The 22,085-nt window shown below is 34.9% G+C and overlaps 1 protein-coding gene across 1 annotated transcript; it reads left to right on the forward strand.

Moving 5' to 3' along the window:
* Positions 1-8,519: 8,519 nt before the first annotated feature.
* On the forward strand, positions 8,520-8,978 carry LOC140502398 (large ribosomal subunit protein uL23-like). The gene has a single exon (XM_072606594.1). It carries the CDS (start codon positions 8,520-8,522, stop codon positions 8,976-8,978), a length of 459 nt encoding a protein of 152 aa, XP_072462695.1.
* Positions 8,979-22,085: the final 13,107 nt, after the last annotated feature.

Here is a 22,085-nt window from a genome sequence, read left to right on the forward strand (position 1 = left end):
TTTCTTAGCACTGTATTTTCATAAGCAAATAAAGCATATTTACCATAGAAGTTTACTTTGTATAAGTGATATGGTGACAGGAGAAAAAACCAAAGCTAACATTTACATAGCTCTTGCTATATGCCAGGCACTATATATATTAAGGGCTTTACAATTACTATCTCATTTGACTCTAAAAACAACCCTGTGACTATCATTATTCCCATTTTACATATGAGGAAACTGAGACAAACAAATCAACTGCTTTTGCCCAGCATCACAGAGTTAATACTATATCTGAGGCTGTATTTGACCTCAATTCTTCCAGACTTCAGGCCTACCAATCTATCTACTGTGCTACCTAGATACCCTAAATGTGTCTTCAAGTCCATTTTTAAAATTCTGGCAGCTGTTTTCAGTTTTATTGACATTATTTGCAAATGGAAAGTCTGGTATTAAAGGGAGAAAACTCATTCAAATATGGAGCTAAGGAAAATGTGGAAAAGTATGGCAACTAAGGAAAATTGGACCCTTCTTATTAAAAAAATACAATTATTTTAAAATTACTGTGAGAATAGGGAAGAGGCAAGTGAAAGGAGAGCTTCGTACCTTAGAAAGAATATTAGATTAGTATTCAAAAGACATAAGGAGACAAAAAAACAATAAAAAAACAAACAAAACTTAAACACTGCTGAGTCCTGATTCTGGCACTAAATTTTGGCCAATTTTAATTCTGGCCTCCAGATGCATAGGATCTTTGATTTACTACTAGAAGGAGTTATAGAAGCAAATATGTAATTTTCCTAAGGTTTTGATCATTTCTCCAATATCCCTTCCAGCACTAAAGTTTCATGGTTTTTAGAAATAAGGGATTTCTTTAACCCTTATAACTATCAGTCAGTCAAAAACTTTTATTGTGCCTCCTATGTGTCAGATAATATGCTGAGTTTTAAGGACACAAAGAAAGGCCCGAAAAAGGCTCTGCCCTTGAGGGCACAATCTAATGCTTAAGAAAACATGCAAAAAACTATGTACAAACAAGTTACAGATATGTGTGTGTAGAAACATATAGGAATATAGGCTAAAAAGGAAATAATCAACAAAGGAAGGCACTAGAGTTAGGAGAGATTGAGAAATGCTTCCTGTAGACATTTGACTAGATAGCTACCATAGTAACATACTTCTACTAGACCCTCACATGGAACTTTTCCTAGCTTCTTAGTTTGTCTCATCATATTGGTCTCTGAGAATGCCTTAAAAGGCTTGTGACTCATGATAAAGTCAAAAGACTTGCCAGCATCTGTGATACTCTATTGAAATTTCTAGAGAGCAAAGCAGAGAGACAGGATACATCCGTGATAGAAGACAGACAAACGAGGAAGCCTCTCAGAATTTCAAGCTTCTTTCAAGAATCATCTTTATCTTTATTTATCTATCTACCTACCTATAGTATATTTACACATATATGTATATACATATGTATGTGTACATATGTACATGTATGTCTACATATGTAAAATATAATATCATGTTTACTTATTTCTTTCATGCTCTCCTCCTAATAGAAAACAAACTATTTGAAGAAAGGGACTATTCTTTTTGTATCTCTTGCATCTAGCACATAGTGGGTACTTAAAAATATTTGTTGAATGAATAACTAAAAAGGTAACAAATCTCATACTAAACTGGTTAAAATTAAGTATCTAACATTTTCCTTAGATAGGAACATAAACCATAATAGGAAAAGTAAGACTATTATTTTATTCAAAATCTCAGAATCAATAAGATATTAAAATATGACATTTAATATTAAGACAAAAAAATCTATACAGGAAAAAAGACTGACAGTTCTTTAAGAGGAGACATGAGAAAGAAAACACTATGACATATTTTGACTATTAATGGGAGTTTTAACATTCCTTTCTAAAAAGTCATAGTATTGAAAAGGCGATGAATTATAAATATGACAAATCCATCATACTAAAAACCATAAAGCTTCAAATGGGAGAAACTTCCTTTTTTTTCCTGTGACGTGTTTTCTTGTTTTGGTGTCAGGAGGGTATTTATAAATAGTCATTCTCCTATTCACTCATTTGGGGATTTCAGTCACCTTTCAGTAGCACATCTATAGTCAGTAAGAGTAAAAATACAGAGGCATATTTGTCCTGACCCTCACAAGTTTGCAAATATTTACCAAGCCATGTGTCCAAGGCACACATTGGAAATGGGATATTTGACTTTGTAACCTAGGGTTAAATTGTTGAAATAACATATGAAACCTCTGCTGGCTTTAAAAGTATGAAATTCTACTATGCTTCTCATCTCTTTTCCTCATTCCAAGTTTTGGTCAAGTATTATACAATAGAAAAGCCTAGGATTTGTGATTAGAGAGACTGGAATCAAATCCTAGCTCTGTAACTCATTATCTGTGCAATCTTCAACTTTGTGTTTCTGAGTCTCAGTTTCCCTATCTAAAGAATGAGAGTGCCATACTAGATGATCTCGAAGATTCCTACAAGTTACATATCTTTTAAACCTTTTTCAAACCATTTCTCTCTTTTACCCAGAGTGACCTTTTTATAAACTTATCTTGCCCCACCTTATCCTATTGCCAACATAGCTGATAATTCAATAATGAGATCTTACTGGCAGACTGTAGCATTTCTTTTCTGGTTTGCTGTTTTAGTCTTTAATATTCTGCTTACAGAGTAGAAATGTTTTTCTCCAAGATGCAGTCAATCCACCAAACAAAGAAAAGCAATGCTTCAGGGGAGAAGCTAAATGAAGATAGAGATATTTTATACTGTTGTTAAGAAGACCTTGAGTTATACTTAATTTGGAGGGAAGAAGGAAAAGAGATATATAACTGGTACAGTGGATAGAGTGACATACTTGAAATTAGAAAACCTGAATTTAAATTCTACTCCAGACACTTACTTGCTATGTGACCCTGGGCGAGTCACTTAACCTCCATCAGCTTCAAGTTCTTGATCTCCAAAACACAGATAGTAATATCACCTACCCTAATTGTTCTGAGAATAGAAGTATATAAAATATATATAATATGTTGCAAAACTTAAAGCACTAAATAAATACTATTATCATCAACATCAAGTGTGCCCATGGTTTTCTTATAATACTTACTTTCTTTAATCTTTGCTTAATTTTATTTCCATCTTTAGTTTTAATTTAAATATTACATACTTCCTCCATGTGTTTTGTTCCCAGTATTGAGATCTCTAATCTGGGATACTTATAAGAGGTAAACTGAACCCAATTCTTATGTCCTTGGTTGTACAGTGGAAGGACACAATGACTAAAGCACTATAAGATTGGTAAGGACCCAGTATGTTTCATATATGGTAATGTGTGAATAGCAATGATCTCAAAATTCTGGAAAGGTGTCATGACTTCTATGCACACCAGAATTCGGTCTCTAGAAATAAATCACAGATCTGAAGGTCATTTGGCAAGTCCACTGAATAAGACCGTAAAAATTGTCTTAGATAGATCTTTTTGTAAAAAGCTGACTAGGTGTGATTGGTGGCAATCCCCCAGAGAGTTTTATCCCTCCCCCCCCCAAGACAAATAGATCAGTATCAGCCCCCTTTCTGGGTTTATGTTCTTCCTGTCCAGTATATGATATGCAGCTGGATGGAGAGCTTATAGTTTGTCCAAAATGTTTGTCCACATATATGTACCTATATAGTGTATTATACATGTCTATACATCTATACATGTGAGTATATTGATCTATATTTACATCTATATAGGATTCCCCAAAACTTATTCCAATTACGACATTATAGGGATACCTTTATTTATATGTCTGTCTATTTTGGATGTATTCTGCAAAGTGATAAAGAGTTGGGCCCAGAAATGGGATAGAAGATTAAATTAATGGCCTTTCAGACACTGCACAGCTCTTTTCATGACCCCCAAAATTTCTCCATGAAATAAAGGTTCACGTTGTTAATACTAATATTCTTCCAGGGAATTACAAGTGAAAATCGAATTTTAAAATGAGGTTGGGAAACATTCAAAGGACTATCAAGAAGTCTATGAAGGGCACACACAAGATGTAACATATTGCAAACCGGGACAATTTGTGAAAAGGATGGCATCAAAAATGTACACTCGAAAAAGATCAAGTAGTGAAGTGGAAGAGATAACTGAGCTTTCATACTCCATTGGTATGGAACAGGAGGAAAGCACTCAACATATTGGGCAGACTCAGATCTGTGGTGTGTTTATGGAAGGATAGGAACAAAAGTATGACAGATTGCATAGCATGATGGATTACAATATGAATTATTAGAGAGAATGCCAGTAACAGTGAGATTGCAGATATATGGGAATACTGGAGTTTCTCAAATGCTTAGTATAATGCTTTGATACCCATTTGATAAATGTTTGTTGCATGAATAAATGAATGGTTGGTGATATATGGTGGTGTATAATCAATGCAGATATACTTTATTCTGCTGCCTTGCAAGAAAACTCTCTAAGAACTCTTATAACAGTCAAATGTCAGTTATATCTTTATAATATTATCTTCTTTTCTATATAACTTGAAAATTAATAATTTCTTTGTAACTTTTCACCTGTCCCATTTAATTAGCTACTTTATTGATATTCCTGCCAGCTATCTCTGTTCATAGAAACTGAAAGACAAGTAGAATGGAAATTTTCTTCTCTCTTAAACTATAACTTGTATCCCAAGAATAGTTAGAAGCAGATAATAAGCAAGCTTCATCGCCACAGAACGATTAGTCAATCAAAACAGCTTTGTTAGATTCCTTGGCTTGGGGATGGGTGGAGGGAAGGCATAAAATTATTTAATCTATTTAAGGGAGAGGGAGTATGAGAAGTGAAATGGGCATTAGACTCAGGTAAAGATACCTGAGTTCCAATTTGGGATCTAACTCTGATGAGCTGAATGCAACAAATTACTGGTATAGATACTACCCGCTATAAATACAACTGAAGTCAACACTCATTTGTTGAGGATCTTTTTATATACACACTTACACTTTTGCTTGGGATTCAGAGACAAAAAAAATGAAACAGTCCCTGCTTTTAAGGAGTTTATAATTGAAGAGATTAGAACAAGCATCCATAGGAGCAAAAACAAATTTGGGAAAAGTAACCTTCCTGTCTACAGAAAGCCAGGACAAAATATATTCTGCTCCATCAGTCTCCACAGTATAGCTAAGCAAAACTTCTGATATGACTCATATTGACACAGACTAGCAACTACGGATATGATAGGAATCGAAAAGAAATACTCATTCCAACTCAAATTGTAGACTTTATGCCCAGTGAGTGCTGATGAAGCAAAAGCACTAGATGTCTGGATGCAGTTATAGTTCATGATTAAGAGTCATAAAAAAATTCTGGAAAATAGCCCCAAGAATATGGTTAAAAGAACTGAGATTCCTCTCCTATGAGGAAGAGACCACATAGCAGCTGCAATTCAGCAGAGAGCCAATACAATGAAGAAAATCATACTGTAACATAAAATAGCAGCTTATACTGCAATGGAGAAAGAAGCTAGACGTGATACAGGAGGCAGAGAGTGAAGCTAGATGGGATGGGGTTTTAGCAAAGTGGGTCACCTGGCTACATATATTTTCTAAATGTCTATTTTCTTCCAGTGCTAACATGGAAATGAATCTGTGGGAGAATATGTCTTAAGGATATTTAGGGAATTGGGGGGGGGGGTGATTATGTGCTGTTTTGCTTGCTATGATATTTAATTAAATGACTTTAAAAAGACTTCTGACTAATACATTCCTGGATAGTTTGTTAAAAGGGCATTTGTGAGAATTTGGGACAGTTTTCAGGGGGCTTACACGTTAGGGGAATAGAATACATAAAGTAGAAATGACAGGGCAAAGTAGAGTTGCCAATAAAGTAACCTAGGAAAATATGAGGAAGAAGATTTTTCTTTCAGCTTGCATGGAGTCAGGGAATGTTTTGTCACAGAGGTGATACCTTAGTTATGACCTGAAGGAACAGAAGGATTTTTTTCCCTCAAACTATTTATTTATTTTTGGTTTTCAACATTCACTTTCATAAGATTTTGAGTTCCAAATTTTCTCACCCTCTCCCCTACCTCCCCCCGCCCAAGACAGTATGCAATCTGGCATAGACTATATGTGCACAATTATATTGTAACATTAGTCATGTTATAAAAAAGAATCATAATCAAAGGGGAAAAAAGAGAAAGAAAAGAAAAAAAGAGAAAATACTATGCTTTGATCAGCACTCAGACTCTGTATTTATTTCTCTGGATGTGAATAGCGTTTTCTATCAAGAATCTTCTGGAACTTAGACAATTGCATTGCTGAGAAAAGCTGTCTATCAAAGTTAGTCATTACACAATGTTGTTGCAACTGTGTACAATGTTCTCCTGGTTCTGCTCACTTCACTCAGCATCAGTCCATCAAAGTCCAGGTTTTTCTGAAATCAGCCTGCTCCTCATTTCTTATGGAACAATAATATTCCATTACATTCATATACCACAATTCCCCAATTGATGGATATCCAATTATTTATAACCCCTGAAAAGAACTGCTATAAATATTTTTGTAAATGGGAGTTTTTTCCCCATTTGTATAATCTCTTTGGGATACAGATCTAGATTGCTGGATCAAAAGGTATGCACAGTTTTATAGCCCTCTGGGCATAGTTCCAAATTGCTCTCAAGAATGGCTGGATCAGTTTACAACTCCACCAACAATATATCACTGCTCCAATTTTTCCACATCTCCCTATTTGTCATTTTCTTGTTTTGTCATGTTAGGAAATCTGATCGGTGTGAAAGTTGTCTTAATTTACATTTCTTTAATCAATAGTGATTTAGAGCATTTTTTTGTATGACTATCAATAGCTTAAATTTCTTCATTTGAAAACTGCGTGTTCATATTCTTTGATTATTTGTCAACTGGGGAGAACAGAAGAATTTTAAAAGACGAAGAAAGGAAGATAAAATGAACTTCAGGCATCATGGCCAATAATGTGAAAAAAATGAATAAAAGGAGATGGCAAGAAAAATTGGAAAGCTTTGAATAGTTTAGTTTGGCTTAAACATAGAATTAAGAGTGTGTGTTGGGGCTGGTGTGTAGAAAGAAATTTTGCCAAAAACGTAGTCCACAGCTAGATTAGAGAGGTCCTTAAATGTCAGGCTGAAGAGTTTATCTTTCCTTCCATATGGCATAGGGAGCTATGAGTTGTTTTTTTTAAGTTCAAAGGGTGTAAAGATCTTAATAATAGTTCATATTTATATAGCACTTTAAGTATTGCAAGGTGGTTTATAAGTATCATGTCTTTATTCCCACAAAAAACCTGGAATATAGGTGCTATTGTCACCGTTGTTTGGTCATTTCGGTAGTACTTGATTCTTTGTGACCTCATTTGTGGTTTTCTTGGCAAAGATACTGGAGTGGTTTGCCATTTCCTTCTTCAGCTCATTTTACAGATGCGGAAACTGAGGCAGACAAAGGTTAAGTGATTTGCCCAGAGTCACATAGCCAAGTAACTGTCTGAATTAAAAATCTGAAGTCAGGTCTTCCTGATTCAACATCTGGCACTGTACCACCAAGTTAGATAAAAGATAGTTTCCTGAAAGGTGGGGGACTTGAAATGTTCCTTGAAAGATTATCTGGTAAGAATGACATAGATATAAAGGACTGGGAAAAAACTAAAGTCCCAAAGACTGAAATATACAAGCATGTTGAGATGTAGTAAGTAGACTACCCTAATTGGAGTGGCAGCCATTGGATGTTTCTAAGCCATGATATTACTGTATTTTATAGGGGAGAAGTGGATGATGATATTGTGCAAGATGGATTGGGATAGGGAGAGACTTGCAGTGATAAACCTACTGAGGAATCTACTGCATTAATTCAAACATGAGATGATATAAGCTTGAAATACTGCAGTGGACATGGGAATGGAAAGGAAGGAAAAGACTTGAAAAATTTTACAATGGAAAAATCAACATAACTTTGGGCATTTAGAGAGTCACCATAGCACAATGGAAAGAGCCATGGCCTTGAGATTAGAAGATCTAAGTATTGAACCCTGCTCTGATTAATATGAGCTCTGTGTACCAGGGAAACTTATTTGTCTTCCCTAAGTCTCAGTTTCCTCAGCTATAAAATGTGAGAAGTATACATGTACCATGATAGAAGCAGTATCATGTAGGAGTAAGGATGAGTTTAAGATTCAGGGAGACCTTAGTTGGAGCCCTCTTCTGTATACAGACCCTGGAAAAGTCTTTTAACTTCTCAGTGCCACAGACAACTTTCTAATAAAATATTATACAAGGAAATTGGGCATATCACAATACTTAGCTGCAAATAACTTTCTATATAGTGTTAGGTCAGAAAATAAGGTTATCTCTTCATTCCTGAGAAAGCAGGCAAACATAAAGCAATTCCGAAAGGTAGCTATTAGTTATTGAGTAATGTATTATTCACCAATAGAAATTAAAGATTTACAGAAAAATTATGAATCTTCATTGAAAGATAAAGATGCAGTTCCCCCACTCCCCCCAAGATGGCAGCAAGGCAAAAAAGGAAGCCGTTGTCACTCCCAAGACAGAAGTCAAATTCAAGACCTTGAAGGCCAAGAAAGCAATGTTGAAGGGTATCAATAGCCACAAAATGAAGATCCGAACATCCCCCACCTTCTGGCAACCCAAGACCCTAAGACTTCGGAGGCAGCCCAAATGCCCCCAGAAAAGTGTCCCTCAGAGAAACAAGTTTGATCACTGTGCCATCATTAAGTTTACCTTGACTACTGAATCTGCTATGAAGATTGAGGACAACAACACCTTAGTCTTCATTATGGACATCAGGGCTAATAAGCATCAGATCAAGCAGGTGGTAAAGAATCTGTATGATACTGATGTGGCCAAGGTCAACACACTGATCCTGCCTGATGGAGAGAAGAAGGCCTATGTCCGGCTTGCTCCAGACTATGATGCTTGAGATGTTGCCAACAAAATTGAAATCATCTAACTGTGTCCAGCTGTCCCATTCCACTTAAAATAAAAAGTTTTCCAGGATAAGAAAAGTTACACCCCCGGCCCTAGCACTGCCAATGATTATTGTGAGGAAAATCAATTTTAAAAAGCTCTAAATAAACAAGAGTAATTATTGACAGAAGCAGGAGACAAGAAGAGGGAAGAATCAAAACTGACACAGAATTCATATTTGGTGACCAGAAGTGAGGGCAAAATGATAAAAAATAAGAAGATGAGGAAAAAGTCCAATACCTGAGAAAAAGTGTTGATGTCTATTTTAGACTCTTTTTAAGTTTTAAGTTACTATGCATAACGTTAAGCAGAAATGTTCAGAATGTATTTTTGTATGACTGCTCAATAGTATTTCAAAGAGAGGACAGGTCTGGAGGTAAGATTTGGCAGTCATCCACAAAGAAGTAAAAGTTAAGGCCCTAAAGAGGTATACAATTTCTAAAGGACAGAGCATAGAAAAAGATGTCAGAATAGATGTCTGAAAGGTGTGTAGTATCTTGATGTAGGCAATTTAAGGAAAATGAGGTGCTAGTGACAGAGGCAGGGAATTGTCAGGGTGAATTTTCCCACAATAATATATATTCCCTGGTGAATTGGTTAACATATGCCTACCTGCCATTAGCATGAATAATCAGAGTTGGAGGAGCACCATGATTTTATATTTTTAAAAGAAAATTTTTTTTAGGGGGGGAAGTAATCATTGAATTTTAAGCCTCTTTGGTTGCTGGAAAATAGTTTTCCAATGGAGTCATGTGGGATTGTGGTAGACAACTAAAGACCTCGGTTATGGCTCCAAAGGTAGAAAGACAGAGAGACAGAGAGAGACAGAGAGAGAGACAGAGAGAGACAGAGAGACAGAGAGAGAGACAGAGACAGAGACAGAGAGACAGAGAGAGAGACAGAGACAGAGACAGAGACAGAGAGACAGAGACAGAGAGACAGAGACAGAGACAGACAGACAGAAAGACACAGAGAGAGAGAGACAGAGAGAGACAGAGAGAAGAGAGAGACAGAGAGAGAGAGATAGACAGAGAGAGAGAGAGAGAGAGAGAGATAGAGAATCCATTAGCCGCTTCTTGATCAGAAGTTTTAAATATCTGGAGTGCTTGTTTCCAGAGACTACATTATTAAATACCCTTCCAGATGGACATCTTCCCCTGTAATGTTTCATGTCTCCTATGATTTAGATCCGTGATGTATGCTTCTCAGCCTCATTATTCCATTAGATCATATCTCATATTAGTGCTAAATGACAGCCATGTAAAGATACATATGGAAATCTAAAGATACTTGAGATGCCTTATCTTGTATTTTTATTTAATTGCTTTCGACTTATAACAATAGAAAAGTACTGGGCTGTGGAAGAACAGCCCTGGGCTCAGCCACAGACGATGTATCTATTATCTCACTTCCATGAAGGTCATCGACCTATGACAGTTGGAGTAGCAGAAACATTAGAAATCATGTGCAATTTAATCTTTACACAAATAAAGGAAAAGTATCACAATGCCTGAATAATGAAGACTCTCTCGGAGAAAAAGGAGAGTCTGTCCCTGAGGATATTCTTCATTTTCTTTCCTGAACTGTTCCAATGCGTACACACTATGAGATTCACTCACTGTGCTGACACACGTATTAATAGTATTTTGGCTGGAGGAGAGTAGATGTTCGACTGTGATTGCAATGTGCAGCTGTGACTCAGTTCTCCTTTCATTCATTCATTACTGCTCCATGTCAACTCTCAGAGACTATTGTTCACTGAGAAACTGTCATCGTGATTGAAATTAACTGTTTTTCCTCCTATTTCCAGCCAGACTGTTTTCATGTTCCTCCCTTTCCAGAACATGCTTGCTATATCCTAAATCTTTTAGAAGGTTATGGAGGAGGGAGGGGAATTCCACTGATTCAAAGTCAACAGAGTAAATAAAAATGAACTGTCTCCAAAAAAATCTATCAATGTGTGTGGGTTTGTGTGTAGTCACACTACAATGCTGCTAATACATTTTTTTTTTTACCTTCCCTACAAAGGTTTGCCATGATTTGGCATTTGAGGGAGGTCACACTTCACTCATAATCATGGTGGAGAATTCTTCACAGTTCTCTATTATCAGGCAAAATGCCAAAGTGTCTGTAGTGATTGGTCACTCCTCCCATGGTAAGTATTTCACATAAACATGGCTATTTTGGCAAGAAGAAACTAGAGAGAGAAGAGCATCTTCTCCTTGCCTGACATCTTTGGTTACAAATGCCTCAGGAGGAGGAAGCTAAGTGAAATGCAGTCTTGGATCCATTCTGCTATTTCAGAATATCTGGCTTAGCCTAGGGTAAGTGTGGTTCTCTGGGGAAAGAAAATGGCATTAAAATGGAACTGGATTAAGGCACCAAGTTGAGGGAAAGAGGGAAAGAGGACCAGTAGTTAGAAACAGATGGCTATTGACAAATGGCTTCAGGCACCTATTTCTTCCATACTACTGTTAAAGCATATCCCAGTGCAGAATTTTTTGCTCTTGGGAGACTGCCAATCTGTCATAAGGGAGCCCAGAGTTGGCTCCATGCTTAGGTTATTCCCCACATTTGGGAGTGGAGCCATGAATGCATCTATCAGAGCTGAAAAACAGGTAGAGGTTACATCCCCATATCCATTCAATTCCAGTTAACGTGGCACATCTGTAACACCATCCCAGGAGGCTCCTCTCCAAGGTTTTCTCACTTTTCATGTATTTTGGCCTCTTCTAACCCATACAAACGCTCAGTCTAAAACAACAAACTTTCATTGTATTGTAATTTTTACATAGGCCTGGAGAAAGCCTCTCCAAATCTCTTTCTATACAGAAGTTATGATAACAATATTTATTTCAATTTACAAATGCTAAACATTTGAGTCTTTTGGAACAAATCATTTTGTTCTGCTATTGTGAATGGCTTATTTTTCTACTCTGGGACAGAGATCAAATTGTTGTAGAGATACATAATTGACCATGTATTAGGTCACAGAGAAGTTGCGGACAAATGTAAAAAGGTAGAAATTTTTCAGACCATAATGTAATAAGAATAAAAATTGGTTCTGTAGCCACAAACAAAAGATACAGACCCATATGAAGACTTAACAATAAAATCTTAAATAACAAGTGGATCAAAGAGCAAATCAAAGAAACACTTAATACTATGTAATAGAAAATGATAATGGTGATGATAATGAATATACCAAAATTTCTGGGATGTAGCAAAGGCAATCAATCTATGGGGTGGACAGAGGATTATAAATTATGATTAATTTATAATCATAAATTAACAAAGCATATAAAGGTCAATTAACCGAATATGCATTAAAAATTAGAAAATTAACATATAAACTTAAAGTGAGCACAAAAATAAAAGTGGATTCTTTGAAAAGACTGATAAACTAGGTAAACCCTTGGCTAATCTGATTAAAAAGAAGAAAGAAGAAAATTAAATCAATAAAATGGTAAATGGACAAGGCAAAACCACAGCAAAACAAAATATAAAATGATAATCAGAACATATTATGCGAAGTTATATGCTAACAAAATTAAAAATACAAAAGAAATAGAACAATATTTTCAAAAATATAAAATACCTAAACTATCAGAAGATCAGCTAGAGATCTTAAATACCCCTATCTCACAAAGGGAAATGGATCAGGCTACAATGGAACTACCAAGGCAGAGGAGGGAGGATGGAAGGGGAAGAGGATGGGACTCCTGGACCTGATGGATTCACAGGAAAATGCTATCACACTCTTGAAAAAAATAGTCCTTTACAATTATTCTCAAAAATTGAGAAAGCGCCTTACCAGGATCCCGCATATGAGACCAATGTTTTCCTAATACCTAAACCAGGGGAAGAAAATATGGAAAGAAAACCTGAAGACCAATATGATCAATGAACATTGATTTAAAAACTTTAACCAAATCCTAGCAAAAAGACTAGAATGATTCATCCAAGTAAAAATATATTACGATCAATTGGGATTTATACCAGAGATAAAAGCATGGTTCACCATTAGGAAAGTAATCAACATAATCATATTAAAGTATTCACACATGATCATCTGAATAAATGTGGGGAAGGAACAATAAAGCATAACACTCTATTATACAAAAAAAAAATCCTACAAAAATAGCCATTGAGAGCCCTTTTAAAGTATTAAAAAACACATCTACCTAACACCAGAAGTAATCATCATATTCAATGAAGATATAGAAGAACCTTTTCCAATAAATATGGGAGTGAAGCAAGAAGCCCACTCTCCTCACTGTTCTTTTGTTCTGGAAATGCAAGTAAAAGTAATGAGATAAGAGAAAGAAATTGGAGAAATAATGAGGATGAGAATTCATATATGTATATATGCACATACATGTACACACATAGGTGTGTATGTATATATGTGTGTATCATATACATTTAATATTATATATTGTATATAATATATGTATATGTATATACCAAATATTACACATATACCTCTGTGTGTGTGTGTGTGTGTGTGTGTGTGTGTGTGTGTGTGTGTGGGTGTTTGCTGGTAATTTGATGATTTACTTGGAAAACTCTAGGGAATCAATAAGGATACTAAGTGACACAAATGCTTCAACAAATTGGCAGGCTATAAAATAAATCAAAAATCAACGGCATTTCTATGTAATTATTATAAAATTCAAGAAGTAATTATAGAAAGGGAAATTCCATTCCAGATATCTACAAAATTAATGAAATATCTGGGGAACAAACTCCCAAAGCACACCAAAAAAATTGGATCCACTCACTTAAGCACTCCTTAAAAGTATAAAGAATAAACTAAATAGCTGAAAGAATATTCAGTGTTCATAGCTAGGCTATGCCAATATAATAAAATGACAATAATACCAAAAGTATTTACACTTTTAATGCTGTACCAATATAATTACCTGGGGGATATTTTACAGAGCTGATAAAATGATTAGAAAATTAATTTGGAAAAACCCAAAGGAAGCCATAATTTAGAAAAAAATCTCCATATTTATAAATCCTTGTAGCAGCTCTTTTTGTGATAGCTAGGAATTAGAAACAGTAGATGTCCATTAGGTGGGGAATGGCTAAGCAAATGATAATAAAATAGTGTGCTTTAAAAGATGATGTCCGTGATGAATACAGAGAAGCATGTGAAGATCTCTATGAGCTGACGTAGAGTGAAGTAAGCAAAGTAAAAAAAAAAACCATATATAACTACAATAATCTAAACGTCAAGAACGATACACCAAAATGTCAGAAGTAAGTTAACCAAAATTACAAATATCAGGTGGGACTCGGGTGAAGAGATATGAGAAGACACATCCCAACCTACCCTTTCGTGGAGGTGGGAGGTCCACAGGTGTTAGACACTGCACAGGTTTTCAGAATTTTTCAATGAATCAATGACCTTCTTCTAAAAGAAAAAAAATGCTATCCATTATATGGGATGGCTTTTGGGAAAGGGTATAGAGAAGGAAATGCTGGATACTGTGGTGATATTAAAAATATATCAATAAAACCTTATTTTTTATTAATTGTTGGATAGAATTACCGGACAAGGGCTTCAGAAGTCAAACATAGTAGTATGGGCTGAGTCTGACTCTGAAATGAACAGATAAACCTGGGTAAGGTATTTCTTCTCTCTAGGTCCTGGTTTCCCTAATCCTAAAAAGGCAATGAGTTGACTATATATGATGTTCGATGTCTCTTTTACCACTAAAATTCCATTATTCTAAATAATATTTTTAAAAAATAAATTTCTTTTTCATGCATTTATAATCTGTCCTTTCCACAGTACCTGTCAGTTGAATGATAAAAAACAAAACAAAACAAAATCTTCACCAAAAACAAGTTCAGTCCAGAAAAACAAATTTTCACATTTTCTTCCCCCTCCCCCTTGCCTTTCTCACTCATAACGTATCTCATCTTTAGTCTTTTGGATCTATGTTTTATCATGGTTTTGATTATCAGAGTTTTCATATTTTATAGATTGATTTTTCTATAATGTACACATTTATAAATTATTCTCCTTGCTATCACTCTGTTCTGCATCAAGTAATAGCTATCTTTCTAATTTTCTTCTAGAATTGTCCATTTCATCATTTCCCTTGGCACAATATTATTCAGTTACATTTATGTATCATAATTTATTTAGCCATTCCACCACAAAAAGATATCATGTTAGTATTTTTTAAATTTAGGCTACTATGAAAATAAATGATTATTTATCTATCTTTGATATAGATAAATAAATGATTATATATCTGTACACCATATATACAGGTATATACATATGTGTTTGTGTATACATATGAGTGTAGGTAGATACACACACACATATATATTTCTGATTTTATGTAGTCTTAAAAATTAACCCAGTCATCCTGAAAATAAAAACAAAAAAATTTTCCCCATCATTACAGGAGTTTTATGTTTTTGAGATGGAGTTGAATGTTTTCAAAAGCTGAATTCTTGCTTTCTTTGTTAAGCACCTGGAGAGAGGGGGTGGCTTTTCAATGTGCATTTAGAAAGCTTAAGAATTAAGTCATGATGTGCTCAGTTCAAGAAAACAAATAAATAGCAGTGCTATATTAGGAAAGGAGCAGGTTTTGCATCAAGTATTTCATGAAGGTGACTTTCCATGAAAGCACAAAATAACTAACTGAAATAGATATACTCCTTAGTACGCTTGTCTATCTCTATCAGTGTACCAGGGCAGGCAATTATTATATTAAACTTATGTGTTTGGCTACTTGAAACATGAAATGGCTAGAGCATGAAAGAATGACAGTGAGAAAAATGAAAAGCTTTGTATAGAATCTTGATATACCAAATGTTGACAACTTTTATTTATTGCCAAATAAACTACTGCTCAGGCAATAGCTTTTAAAGACAGTCTTAGAATCTGTCTGATTCAAGAGCATGCTATAGTATAATATATTGTTCCTAATTTCAACCAATTTTACCATGATCAAAAGTACTAAGTATCCACATTTCAAGCACTAAAAGCCATTGATAATTGTTTTGAATATCATTATTGATTTCTAAAATTGAAAATCTTTCTTTTATCATGACTCTCAGAATCATGAACATGTGGCCTCTTTAAAAAAAATTTCAAGATAAAGACCTTAAACTTTGACTCAGATTAGAGACAGAAAAGTATCCTTATATAACTTGGAATTCTTATTACAATGAAAAAAGAAAAGAAGATTTGAAGTCTTCAAATCCATGAAATTTGAGGAAAGTAAGTATGGAATGCAAATCTAGAAACATTTATTATGGAGTACTTCAAACAATGATGTACCTATTCTTTAAGAAACTATTTACAAGAAATACAAGTTTGTAAAACAAATCAACCAGGTGTTAATCATTTTACAAAAGAGTTTTACTACCTCAACAGACTTGCCTAAGATTATTTTAATAAATAGTGACCTCTCCCAACTCAATGATCAGGTTCATATTTTTACTTACATGAAATTCTTAAGAAAAAAATGCATTGCATAAGGTATAGGTTTTTCAACATACACTTTTTGAAATCTCACATTATTATGAATTTATATATTAAAGTTCTCAATTGTGCCCATATTGAAGGGAATACTTCTGAAAACAAATATTTTTCTAGCTAGTGTGTCAAATTAGAATTTATAATACCCTGAAAACTAAATTTGACTGGAAATAAACTAAAAGAAGAAAAATGGTGTCAGCTTAATAATCATGTGTACAATCATCTCTCTTTTTTATCTGTTTATAAGTATGATTAAATGCTTTATGAATCAAATGCCATAGTGACTTTAATTTAATGCTAAAGTGTTAAAAAAAAAAGGGTAAATAAGGATAACATCAGGAATATCAAACAAGAGTAAAGGAATGGGAAAATTATCCAGTTGAACAGAAGGAAAAACTGGAATTGACCATTTCTCAGAAAAAGTGATTGTACAATGGGTTTTCCATCTGACTATATCCTAAGTACATGGGTTCTATTCCAGTTTTCAGTGTTATAATTTTATATCATTGAGAGAATATGTATGTAATTGAGAATTAAGACTTTCATTGTAAAATAAAAATAGAAAATAGAAATACTCGCAAAAATTGGTGTTCTTACCTGGGAATTATATTGTGACTGTAACACAGACTGTGTTGACAGGACATAAACTGAGAGACTTCATTAGAATTAGAATTGGACAGTGACAAGGGTCAGTAGGGTAGTGTTGTTAGGGACTATCAATTTGCAACTGAGATGACGATATCAATAGGATACTCACATAGAGATATCCAATAGGCAACTTGAAACATAATATTTAAACTCTGTAGATAGCTAAGGGTATGAGAGAGATTTTGCAGTGACTGATTTTAGAGAGAAAAATATCAAAATCAACAACCTAAGTCCCATTTTAGTGCCACAATATTCAACAAATGTCCTCCAGTACTAGAGAGAGAAAGCTTTCCCTCTAGAGTTACAGTAGTTCCACCTGTAACCTATGAATCTTTAAACTGGATTCAAACACTAATATTCACTGGGATTCATACACTTTATCACAGGCAACTTGGAGAGTGTATTATATTAAGTATTAGGGAAATTAAGAAGATATATATATATATGTGTGTGTATATCATATATTTCTCATTCATGAGCAACTTCCATGATGTTGCACTTTTATTGTTCTCTTCCTACTTCGCAAAATACTCTTTCATTGTCCATATCAAGTCAACAAGAATTTATTAAGTGCCTACTGTGTTCCATGAACTGTGCAAAGTTCTGTGGATACAAGTAAGTCAAAATGGAGCTCTCAGTCTAATAAGGGAGACAACATGAAAACAACTATATACAAACAAAATATATACTGGATAAATTGGAGGTAATCAACAGGGGGAACTCATTAGCATTAAAATGGCATCAGGGAAGTTTTTTGTTATTGCTGGGTTTTTTTGTTTGCTTGTTTTTTTGTACAAGGTGGGATATTGGCTGAAACCTGAAGGAAGCCAAGAGACGGAGATGAGAAAGAACAAAATGCCAGATATGGAGGATATCTGGTAAAAAATGTAGAGTAGGGAGATGGTGTGCCTTGTCTGAGAAACAGCAAGGAGTCCAATGAAACTAGATAGCAGAATGCATCTTTTCATCCTCCTCTTGACCATTAAAAGTAGGTACCTCAAATACTCTATCCTCAAGTCCTCTTATTTTTGCTTTCCACATTCTCTCCTTTAGCAGTTTCATCTATCACCCTGGCTTTAAGTACTGCTTTTATCTAGATTAGCATAAAATTGTTTATCATCACTTCTGAGTTCTTGCCAGAGTTTTGATCTTATACTTTGAACACCTTGCTGGATATCATGTCAATGTCCTGACATCTCATATCCAATTCGGTTACACGATAACAAACCCCAGGAACATTCTTCCCCTTGCTACAGGGTCCTATTTTTACATGCCACATATATTCCACCAGGCTATACAACTCTACCATTCCCAATCAATTCTCTCCTGTCAACAAAATATGCTCTATAGTTACAATAATGTGCAAATGTTGAATACCAAGACTTTGGGCTTTCTTGCCTTTCTCTACTGCTGGCCAGTGACTTTGAACAGGAAGGAATCTAATGGGTAGAATGAATAATAATAATAATAATAAAAAAATAAGTGCTTACTATGTGCTAAGCATTGAGGGTAAAAATATAAAAGTCAAACTGTCCCCATCCTCCAGAAGCTTAAATTTCAATAAGGGTTATAACATAAAGAGACAAATGCTGGTCAAGAATGGTAAATAAAAATAGATTAGTCTATTGACATCCCTTTTCCAATATAAATGATTCATAGTATTGATTTATTACAGTTCTTAGAGTAAGAGTGGAAAAATGGGTGGGGGTGGGGCAGAAGCTGGCTTCTGTCACCCAAGAGACCTGTCTCTTTGATTATGGTAACAGTACAACCTCCCTCCTCTACAGTCCCTATCTTATAAGCTCAAAATTTCAGTCATCTTTACAATTCCTTCCATGCACCCCCCCCACCATGTAAAACATTTTACAAGTTCAAATTATCTGACCTTATGAATATCTCCTGCATAGTCCTTCTTCTCTATTATCAATGCAGATACCTTACTTGAGTTTCTCATGATCTATTTCTTCTACTATTGTAACAACCTCCAAATTGTGCTTCCTGTCTGGAGTCCCTCATTTTCAGTCCATATTTCACATCTTTGTGTAAGCAAATTTTCTAATGCACTATTTCTCTTTTCCAACCCTTGACCTGAAAAATGAAATATTATTTTCACTAACTGACATCAAGACTTATCCTGTCTACTTTTGGGTCCTGCCTACTTACTTCATCTCATATGTTAAACATAGCACTCATAATTTTCTTTTCTCATTATATTAACTTTCAGCTTTGTATCTTTGTTCATGCTGTTATCCAAGCCTGGAATGAACAATTCAAGTTTAACTCTGCTTAATGAACTCCTTGCCTTCTTCCATGGTCCAAATAAATCTTCCCTCCCCATGAAGTTTTTGTGAATGTCCCTAGGTGTAATAGTAATTTAAATGGGGAGATCTTTCCCATTTATTAATAGGCCCATGTGAACTGCTTAAATCACATGGAGGCTTAAGTCATATGTGGTGGGAGGAATTTGCTGAATGGGTGGAATAGGAAAGATGGAGCAAAACTGAGAGGAAGTGAGTGAGAGCAGTTAGGGCAGAGGGAAAAAGGACACAAGCAAGCAGACAAGTAGTCTCTGAGTGTTTGTTTGTGGGAAGCCTGGAGAGCAAGGGGGTGAAGGGAGAGGTTTGAGAGGGAGAGGCTTGAGAATGGCTTTGTTCCCTGCAGTGACAATGTGTATCAACTTCTTGGCTACTATGATGAATCTGGCTCTCTGGTTTTGGGATTGGGCTTTCTGGTGTGTGAATAAATGTTTTTTCTTCTGCCTTCTACATGGAGAGTATGTTATAGTTTGTGATTCTGAACTATGCCAACATATTCATAGTTGCCCTCAGTACTGTGAATATTGTCTGAGCAATACACTAGGTGAAAATGAGCTTCTTTTCTAATAGTATCTTCAACCTCTCCTTCATTTTTATTTATTTTTTATCATAATATCTGTATACATTCCTTACTCTCTCTATTTTAAACTCTTTTGGTAAAAAGACTATGTCTTTTTTCATTATTCTATACTCTAACACAATGTAAAGTATATAGGGTAAACATTTAATAATGTTTGTTGAATTGGAATGAATGGGGAAGATAACAGGTTCATGAAATAAATGTGATGCAATATAGAGTAGAAGACACAAGACAGTTATACAGAAAACTTCTCTGAGTTTACAAAACATGAAGTAAATATTTCTGATGGAACTAAAATAATAGTTTGAAAGGGAAAAAACATCAACCAGTATATACCAGGTGGACATTCAAGGGCTAGAGAAATGATTGAGCAAAGGCATATTGTCAAGAAAACTAGGGTTATGTTCAGGGAAAGACAAATAGTCTAGGTTGACCAGAGTATAAGATTAGACTAGAGCAGCAAATTATGACTGATAAAGTAGAAAGTGAAGCTGGAATCTGCTTGTATAAAATTAAGAATTCCAAAATAAAGAATTGAAACTTCAATCCTTAAACAATGCTGAACTGTTGATATTTTTAAAGCAGGGAATATAGGTAATCAAAGTTGTGTTTTCAGAAAATTCGATTTGGTTTGGACAATAGATTTGAGGGGTAATATTGGAGAAAGAAGGATTTGAAACCCTGCCTCTCCTAACTCTAAGTCCATTGTCCATTCTACAATACCATGCTACTCACACCATCTTATCATTTTAATGATTAGAGAGATGATTTCAGTAGTCCCAGTTAGAAGTAAGGAGGATCTTAAATTAGGGTGATAGTAATGAGGAAGAATGAGAAATTGTTTTGAAGATAGAATTGGCAGAACTTTGTAGCTGTGAGGGTAAAGGAGATGGTTGAATCAAATATAGTTTTGAGACTTCAAACTTGTAATCAGAAAAATTATTCAGCTAATAATACCACTTGCTAATAGTCTATGAGGAAGTGAGGAAGAAAGACTTTATATTTTTTTGAGGGGGGAAGATGATGGGTTCAAATTTAGGCATATTTCATTTCAGATATCTACAAGGTATATGAGGGATATCTAGTTGGAAATTTTTTAAAAAGGCCTAGAGTTTAAGAGAACAAGGATGGAAATATAGATTCGGAATGCATCCTGAGGGATGTTATCACTGAAACTTTAAGAATAAGCAGTCATCTAGGTAAATAATGGATAGAAAAAGAGAAGGGGAGAGAGTCTATTGGAGCAATGCTTTGAGAAGAACACAAACTATGAGAAAGAGGGAAGAAGAGCAGGTATCAAAAGAAACAGAGTGAAAACAGTCATTGAGGCAAGGTCATAGAAAACAAAGAAAAAAAAGAATACCACCAAGGAGAAAGTTTTTTGTCATGTCAAGAAAAATATTGATTTTTTTTTCTAATTTCTTGATTTTGAGCTTTAAATCCATCTGTGTGGGTGTGTGTTTTAATACAAATTCTATTGGAAACAAATGAGACTAATTATCTAAAGCTTTTGTCACTCTTTCTTCTGACACTAATAACTAAGAGGAGTGTGTAATATCAATTTAAGAGGAACACCTCTGAATATAAACCCCAGGCTCCAGAACAGAGCTTAGGAGCCCTGATTTTCCTAGTTAGGATATAATCCAAGAACCAGGCCAAAAACCAGAGTTGCTTTTGTTTCTCTGTAATTTGGCAAGAACTCATTTATCCTCTAGGGTCTGTTTTGTTTTCATAGCAGATATGGTGTAGTAGACTGAGTCAAGGACAGAAAAGAATACAGCAGGGGTGGATGGGGGTGTCTTTTAATGTGTTTGGCATTCTAAATAGAAATATCAAACCACAAATACCCAAGCATGCATTAAATCCATAACTATGCACACTGGCTCATTGCATTTCCCACATGACATTGTCTGTCCTTGACACATTTCAAGCCTCAAATCGATGCTGACACTCTTAGGGCCCCTCTGGCTTCTCCCATAATCTAACATTTCGTATAATATTACT

This window comes from Notamacropus eugenii, chromosome 4 (genome assembly GCF_028372415.1).
Source record: "Notamacropus eugenii isolate mMacEug1 chromosome 4, mMacEug1.pri_v2, whole genome shotgun sequence".
Lineage (NCBI taxonomy): Eukaryota > Metazoa > Chordata > Mammalia > Diprotodontia > Macropodidae > Notamacropus > Notamacropus eugenii.

What these genes read in the sequence shown, in the direction of transcription:
- LOC140502398 (XM_072606594.1), top strand. Translation starts at nt 8,520, where the DNA reads ATGCAGTTCCCCCACTCCCCCCAAGATGGCAGCAAGGCAAAAAAGGAA.